Source organism: Anas platyrhynchos, chromosome 3 (genome assembly GCF_047663525.1).
Source record: "Anas platyrhynchos isolate ZD024472 breed Pekin duck chromosome 3, IASCAAS_PekinDuck_T2T, whole genome shotgun sequence".
In the NCBI taxonomy this organism is placed as follows: Eukaryota; Metazoa; Chordata; class Aves; order Anseriformes; family Anatidae; genus Anas; species Anas platyrhynchos.
Window position 1 is genome coordinate 58504879 of NC_092589.1, and position 8558 is coordinate 58513436.

General features: G+C 37.5%; 1 protein-coding gene across 1 annotated transcript; it reads right to left on the reverse strand.

Annotated features, from left to right (window-relative positions):
- Positions 1-1671: 1671 nt before the first annotated feature.
- GJE1 (gap junction protein epsilon 1) lies at positions 1672-7606 on the reverse strand. The gene is given in 3 exon segments (XM_027453353.2): positions 1672-2067; positions 2483-2660; positions 7572-7606. Coding segments are annotated over 3 exon segments (609 nt in total).
- Between the last annotated feature and the right edge of the window lie 952 nt (positions 7607-8558).

Here is an 8558-nt window from a genome sequence, read left to right on the forward strand (position 1 = left end):
TCAGGGGGGATCTTATCAATGTGTATAAATACTTGAAGGGAGGATGCAAGGAAGATGGATCCTCAGTGTTGTCCAGTGACAGGAAAAGAGGCAATGAGCACAAACTGGAGGTTCTGTATGAACATCAGGAAGCACGTTACTGTGCAGTTGGATGAACACTAGTACAATGGGCAGCCTGGTCTGAGTATCTCATCTTGAGCAGAGGATTGGAACAGATGGCCTCCAAAGGTCCCATCAAAACCAGCCATTCTGTGATTCTATGTCTGAGTCTCTTGGCATATTGAGATTCAGAACAAAATTGTTCAGTTGCAGAAAATTATTAGCAAAGAAGAGGAGATTTTCTGTTTTTTTTTTTTTTTTTTTTTTTTTTTTTTTTTTTTTTTTTCTCTTGGAAATTGCGGGTATTTGAAAAACAAATGAAAAATAGCCGATTGTTATGACTGTAATTTGTCCATATTTTATGCAGGAAGCTATCTCCTCCTTTCCATTTCTCAAATCTGATTTTTTCCATGACCTCACTTCAGCACAAGGAATGAAATTACTTCTAAGCTGAGGTCCTATTAGTCCTTAAAATGAAACTGTAGCACAAGAAAACATCTTGTTCTTGTCCAAACCTAGAAAAATACACATATTTCATTGAATGATTTCTGTATGCAGACTTCTTTTTAATTGTTACACTAGCAACTTAGTCAAAACAATAGCTAGTCAGATATGACATTGCAGAAAATTTGATGGGTCTAATTCTGCAGTCATACACAGGCAAACCTCTCACTGAAATCATGACTGCACCAAAAAAAGACTTTTTTTTTTTTTCTTTTCACACTTTTAAGCTTCTTGTGCAAAATGAAATCATAAAACCCCTTTACTCCTTCAAATTGTAATTGTACAAAATTGGTAAATGCTTTGTGAAAGTGCTCCATTTTTCCCTTTAATACTGCATCTTAAACCATAAGTATATGTTCCAGCAAGTTACACACACACATAGAAAAAAAAACAAAAACAAAACAAACAAACAAACAAAAAAAAAAACAGAACAAAGCGAACAAAAAACAACAAAGGAACCCTAAAATTTATTTTAAATTCAAATGATAATGAAGGCAAGACATTCAAATCAGCATGAAGAGTACCATGCCAGTCTCTCACTTCTAAAAGGATATTCACAGCTAGCGGATGACTACAGCTGGAATGCTGCACCCTAGGCTGATACCAATGAATGTGTTGTCACCACAGTGGATTGCAACAGTGGTGCTGCTTGGGAAAAATGTTTGAACAATTTCTGATACTTAGAGAGTATCCCATATTACTGATTAATTCTCAAATCATATGAACATGGAAGGAATTTGGAATAGCTTTTCCTGTCAGGCTGACAACCTCATCACAAAGACATTCCTCTGGAAGACGAATTACTGCAGGCAGCAGGTCATAAACATATTACTTGTGTGAATGTTATTATTACCTTTGTCCTATACATAGAAACAAAAATTATTCACATAATGAGGTGTCTTTTAGATTGGAATTAAGTGTTAGATGACTTCTCTTTGGCAGTAATCATGAGTGTGATTCTCTTCTGCAATGCTGCATAGAAGACAGGAGATTTTTTTTTTGTTATAGCTTTAGACCTTTATAAATATGCAGGTGGACAGGGTAATAAATGACTAAAAATGATTGACATCACTGACTTTTTATGAAACATAGCATTCTAAATGTGATCTCAAAAAATTCAGCAACACACAAGACCAATGTAATCACAGTGAATGTGTATATAGCAGGAAGGAAAATTGTATTTTCAATGCCCTCTGGCACCATGCATGAAGTAATGTTAAATGTTTTATCAAGTGCTGCCACATTACACATATATATTGCATTCACTTCAAAACCAAAAAGTTGAATCTGAAGCCTAAAAGCCACAACTTCAAGAATAATCCTTAACTAAACAGAGAAGATATAAAAGATAGTGTAAAACATCTTCTGGAGGATGTTTTCCTGTTTGATGCTCTTACATGTGGCATAAAGGTGAAAAAACGCTCTGGGTGCCATTACAATCACCAGCTGTAATGCCCAGAATACCTAATCTGTAGCAGAAACATTGTTAGGTCATTTAAAACTGCATTAGGATAGCTAAAGTTGGCACATGCTGGAATAATCTGCAAGCCTGTTTTTTAAAAAAATCAAATGTATAAGAACATAGGTGACACAGTAAAAGTAGAAATCACTGTTATGTTTCAACTGGAAAAGCTCACTTGCTTTCTGAAAGGTCTGGATTGTTGTTATGAAGGACAGAAAGTACAACTCCATATTTAGTCACAAATGCAAGGTCATTGAAAGGAAAGTATCCATTAAAAAGCTAAGTGATAATTCGACCAATCAGTTAGTGCTTCTTATATGGAAACATTATGTTTAATTTTTAGGAGTTTATTGTCTTAGTATTGGATCTCTACAATTAAAAAAAAAAAAAAAAAGAGAGAGAGAGAGAGAGAATTACCTGAGGAATTTTAGGGCTGAACTGGTTGTAACAGAAAAGATTAACCTCCCTGTCATCTGGGTCACAGCTGAAATGCAAGGCCTCATTTCCATAAACAGCAAAGCCCAAAACACCAAGGAGAAACATACGGACTGAGCCAAAGCAAAGGGTGTGGAACTAGCCAATTACCCTTGGTGGCCTGAGTTGCACATCACAGAGTTATTCAACATGAAAACAAAAATGAGCACAATAAATATTGTTGGAGGCCTACTTGCTCTGTATCACTATCCAAAATATTTATTTTATCCTCCCTGTTTTAAAAGGAAAGAGTTTGCCTGTGAAGGCAGTGGTAGCTCTCTAAAAAAATAATGGCTTAGAACAAGTTATTTTTGCTGTGCGTTTTCCATAAACACTCATTTATCTAACCTTTATCAACTAATCTGTCAGTTTTACTACCCAGCCCACTCAAGTCTTTCTCCCCTGGCTGGGGGGAACCAGAGCCCTAGTTGCCAGGTACCGATGGTCACACCTCAGCTGTGGGAGTCCCCCGGCACCACCACTTTCCTACCCCAGCTGGGATGCTGACAGGTTCAGTTTGCAGCATCTGGGGTTATTAAGTTAAAAGTATTTTATATTTAAAGTCCCGTAAAAAAGAGGGATGTAGACAAACTTGGAAGTTGTTGGTCCAAGATTAGCTGAGTGCTCAGTTATGAAGACGGTGAAAAATGCTTCTGTGACTGTGTTATTTACTACATGCCCCTTGTCAAGCAGTTAGTTAATGTCTATTTATCTCTTGGAGGACTGTAAAAGGTGTTGTGTTAGTAGTGAGACTGGGTTTTTAAATTTTTTAAAAGTGCTCTGCTGCATATAGAAAATGCTAACGCTTGTGTATATTAAATCAGCTACAAACAATATCTCACAGTGGTATGTGATCAGCAATAAAATATTGTGCTTCTCAGGATATGTGATGAACCTTTACATTTTAAAAAATGCAGTAATTACAATTGCTGTGCATTCTTTTTCTTCTGCTCATAATACATGTGGAGCTTAATTAGCATCCAAAGCAATTTCTATTGTTCCTGCAATACTATAAAATCACTAAATTAGCTCAGCATGCTGGACATATTTTTAATATCGGTAATATTTTAATCATTTAATTATTTTAAAATGTCAGTTGCCATTGAAAATCTATGGTTGAATGTACTTTAAGAATATATGTAGTGGTATTTTTTTTTGCCTCTTTAAGCAATGTTTAAAAAAGCAGTAATGGAGAAATCTACTAGTTTCTAAGCTGAGATAGATCTTGCAATGCTTTTTATTATGCTTTATATATAGTAGCCATTATTTTCATGTTAATCCATGAACATGAATCTTCAGTAAACACTACATTTGGTTAGGATGATTTTGATTTCATTATAGATAGAAGCAATATTTAAGCACACTTTCTGGGTAAAAAACTGCACTATACAAATGTTACTCTATAGCTTTTTGTTGTTAGTTGGAGATAAAATTACTACTTATCTGACTGAGTCACCTAATCTAAGACAATAAAATCATTCTTTGTATGACTGCAGTAAAAATACGGAAACTTGGATATCTGTCTTGTGATAAAGATGCTAAGAGTTAGCTGGCAATGCTCTGCTCTAGTTCTGGTAGCACATAATGACTACAGCTGAACTGAAATTAAAAATGAATTTTGGAGAGGCTGTCAAATAAGCCTGATACAAACCCCATGGGTGTCTGTGCTCGAACCCCACTGACTGTGATGAATGGGTCCATAATAAATCTGTCAGATTCTTAGAAGTGGTTCAAACACGTGTCGTATGAGCTAAAGTACAGGAAGCCCATTATCTTCCCACTAGGAGGAACGGAAAACAGTGATTTTTCTTTTGTCTTGTGTGTTCAATAATGTGTTTCATAACACTGCATTAAGAGGATGACTTGAGATGGGAGTAGAGTAAACTGGCATTGTGCCTTCTGAATACTGTCTGCTAAGGCAACTCAAATAGTTCTTTGGGACTTTCTTGACAGAAAATCTTTTGTTGTTGTTGTTTTGAATTTGCAGGAGAGGCTGCCTGTTGGTTGTCTATTTCGCACAGATAAGACAGAAGATGTTGGTATCCTTGTTTCTAAGTGTGTCTTTACCCTGTCTTGTAGCTTGAGGTTGCAACTCAGCAGTGTGCTCTTTAACCTTTTAATGAGTTTAAGTTCTACTGAACAATCACAGTTAAACAAATAAAAAAAATACACGCATAAAGATGCACATTTGCTTGAAGTTTGATAAGGATGAACTAATACTTTAACAGTAAGCAACCAGTTCATTGCTTTATTAGTGTGTTTAAATGTAATGACACATATTATCATTATGAAATAATAATTACAATGAAAGAAGACTTGTTGAAAATAAACTAGTAAGATAAGATTTTGTCTGCCAAAAGAGAGCTCTCATGGCTAAATCTTGTAAAATAGCCTCTTCTCTCAGCTTTGGTTTGCAGAGTTCCCTGTGCATCAAGGCTTAGGGCCAGTGGAGGCCTCTGCTAGGTACAGATTAGTGCCTCCACTGCAAATCTGACCTGAGATGGAGGCTGGATCACCTTCAGCTAGGCCAGGAGGCTCGTGGTATCAGTTACTTCCTCATTTCCTCCTGACTGTTTTATATTTAGCATGAAGAGCATTGGGTAAGAGCACATGCGTCTTACAGGATGTGTCAGGGTGCAAAGGCTGAGAGCTGAGAAGGATGGACAAAAGAGAGCCTGGGTTTATTACAGAAGGGTATGGCCTTAACCATGGCACTCAGTCTGGGAAGGTGGGAAGGTGCATGTCATATGTTAAGTTTCTTCATCACAGCTTTTTTTTTTTATTATTTTTTATTTTTTTTTTATTTTTAATGAATACAAAATTTGTAACCGAAAAAGCATATTTTAAAAAGTTAAGATTTAGGCACAAAGAATCACTCTCTTGTTATCTTTTCTACAGTCCTCCTGTCCAGTAATCCAGTCTCAACAAAGAGGGGATTTCATATTGGTGTTTGTTGCAGCTTTGCCAGGCCTATACCACTGGCAGACACAGCTTGGCTCACACAAAGTGTAGCTACTTCTTCCATTATCTGGAGTCTCAGGAGAAGAAAGGGCTGCATGGCATATATCTGACATCATTTCTATTAATTAGCTTGCTGGTTAGAGCTTGTCCCTGGGCAGCCATAGTTGTATTTGGCATTTCTCTTTTGAACATAAACAGTTTGCTAGCTCACGCTGTTTGTGACATTCCCTACACAAAACCACAACAATTCTTTTTAGCGTAGTTCTTCCCACATCCATTTCTCCTAGGGAACCCGTTGGCATTGCCTATGAGATGATTAACTTTCAGTGCTGTTTTACTAGTAAAAGAATCATAGGAGTTTGATGTTTAGATGTCTAACCTTAGAGTTTGGATTCTATGCTAAGAGATGTAGCCTTAGAAGCTGAACATTGTCCTTCTTTAAGGTTCCCCAGTATAGAGTATTACATATCCATGGAGATCTTTGTCTGCATCCTCTCTCAAAGTCCAGCTTGAGCTCCTTGAGTTCCTGCTACCCATATAGAAGCAGTGGAAAAGCCTGTTATCTGTTCTGAGACCTGGGGAGAGAGAAAGTGATCTATTTCTACCCTTTAAATCATGTCCTCTTACTCCTTAAATAGATCCTCTGACTCAAGAAGCTGGAAGGTAATGGAAGTCTCTGCCAAAACAATCTCCCAAAAAAGAAAGAAAGGCTATACTCAAGTAACAAGAAAGAAGACATGACTTACTTAAGGTTATTATATATCCAGCTGTCTGGGAGAATTCACTGCGCTACAATGCACTTTTCCCAACTGTTGGTCTAATGTCTGGTGCTAGAAACTTTTCCCAAAGGTTTGGTCCTTAATGCTCAGTGTTTTAAAGTCAAATAATAGTTGTTGCTTGTTTTTTTTTGTCTTGTTGCTTCTTCATGTGACTGATGATCAGGCTTTAAACATGATCACTTTCAAGGCTGTATTTAAATGCAGCTACACAGTTCTCTCACTCAGTTTGCAAGCCTGCATACTTAATTACAGGCTACTTACTGTAGATAGTTTTAGTGGCAGATATACTTGGATCTTTGTGGGACTATGCAAAGTTTGTTCTGATGTGCAAATCCGCAATTAGCCCTTGGAGTATAAAGTGCCTCAAACTGCCTGAATACATGGGAAGGGAACCCTTTTCCCTGCTGTTAGCACGTCTCAGTAGAGGGCGTTTGTGAGATGCGTGGAGTTCTTCATTCCTACACAGACTTTTGGCATCCCTACATTTGGGAATTACTGATGAGGCAGATTTGCTTCCCACGTTTCCCAGTTGTCACAGTCCCTGCCCTGTGATATTGCACTCCCAGATATGCTCCCTCTGCGCTGCCTGATTTCAGTTTGTGCGTAGATTCTTTCCCACTAGGGAGACACACCTGCACTGCTCATTCTCTCCTTTGCTCTTGTGCTAAAATTTGTGTCATAGCTGCAAGATGAAGTTGTCTCTAGACTATAATCTGAAACAAAATCCAAAGAGATGGATAGATTTTTTTGTTTGAAAAGAGAATGACGAACAGTTTGCCTGTGAGGATCTAAATTCCGGCTGTTTTATGTCAGGGTCTGTGGAGCTTTTCCCTCTTCTTTTTGCCTCTGCAGGAAATTATATTCATGCTGTTTCAGTATATTCTCTTGCCTTTACACAGACATCCGCTGAATGACATTAGAAACATAATCTAACTTTCTGTTTCCTTTGAGCTGGAGACACTCATAGTCTCCAAATGTTATTTCCTTGCTGTTTAGAGTTCTGAAAACACAGAGTAGATAAAATCAAGTGCTGGTGAAAATCAGTAAGGTATATTCCTGCTGAAAATGTTCCTAATTCTACCTAATTCTAAGGAATTCCATACTTCAGTCTGGATGATAGGTATAACTTACTTGGGTAGAAGAAATTCTCCTGGAGGACAGGAGTGGGAGTGTAGTTTCAGTGCAACAAAACCCAAGGGGTCTCACTTTTCTCCATTCAAGCTGCAAGTGAAGTTTATGCCAACAGAACCTTTAAATTGTTCTTCTGTTGATATTCATGTAAAAAGACTCACCTTCTGGTGTTTTGGTAAATTGATATCGGATACATGTTGACTTTGAACTATGGGATATGGGAGTTACACTGATTGTTCACATACAAGCCCATTTTCAAATAATTAAGTGGAAGGACAACAGCTCATGTTCTGAGCTTACAGGGTTAAAGACAAATATTGGATCCAACCAATGGAAATCAAAAAGAATGGTTCAGATTGCTTGCAGAAGCATGAATATTGATGTCCCTAGCAAAGTCTATGTGCACTCAACAAAGTAGAGGATGCTAGCAATTGTGATAATTTCCAAGCAAATTGGAAGGCTGCCTCAGAGGGAGTGTAAATGAATTAAATACAGTGTGGAGGAAAGCACTGTCAGTGCCAGGAATCACTTATGAGGGAGATCCATGACAATTCCTATTACCTGCCTAGTAAACGTGAAGTCTCTAGCCTGATTATTTCCAAGCACTAGCACTGACTTTCCAGAAGATAAATCATAGGCAGGCCATGTGTAACTGCACATATGTGGTACACCACTTCTGGTATTTTAGTGTTCAAACTCATTCTCCCACTTCAGCAAGCCATCCATGCATTCATTTTATTTTTCCATATACCAGTCATAAACCTCTAGGGCTTCATGAGAACTATTTCAATAATATGAGCAAGCAAGGTCACTGCAAACTTATACATCCTCCTTCCTGAGAAGAGGAAGGGCAAAATCAGTCCATGGATAATGTAACTGGCAAATGCTGTTATTCCTCTGTGTTAACTCTTTATCTTGAAAACTTGAGTGCAGTAGAACTGTTTGTCTTGCAGTATAGTTGCACTGCTACCTGAATTCATGGCTTCTGCTGGAAATAGATGGAACTGTTTGTAAAGTCAATATATGTACATGCACTAGGAAATAAAATATTCTACCTCAATGAAAAGCAAGAGACACTTCATAGAAGAAAATGTTATTCTCCATTCAGATATACAATTTGCATAAAAAGTGATAGATTATCTCATCAG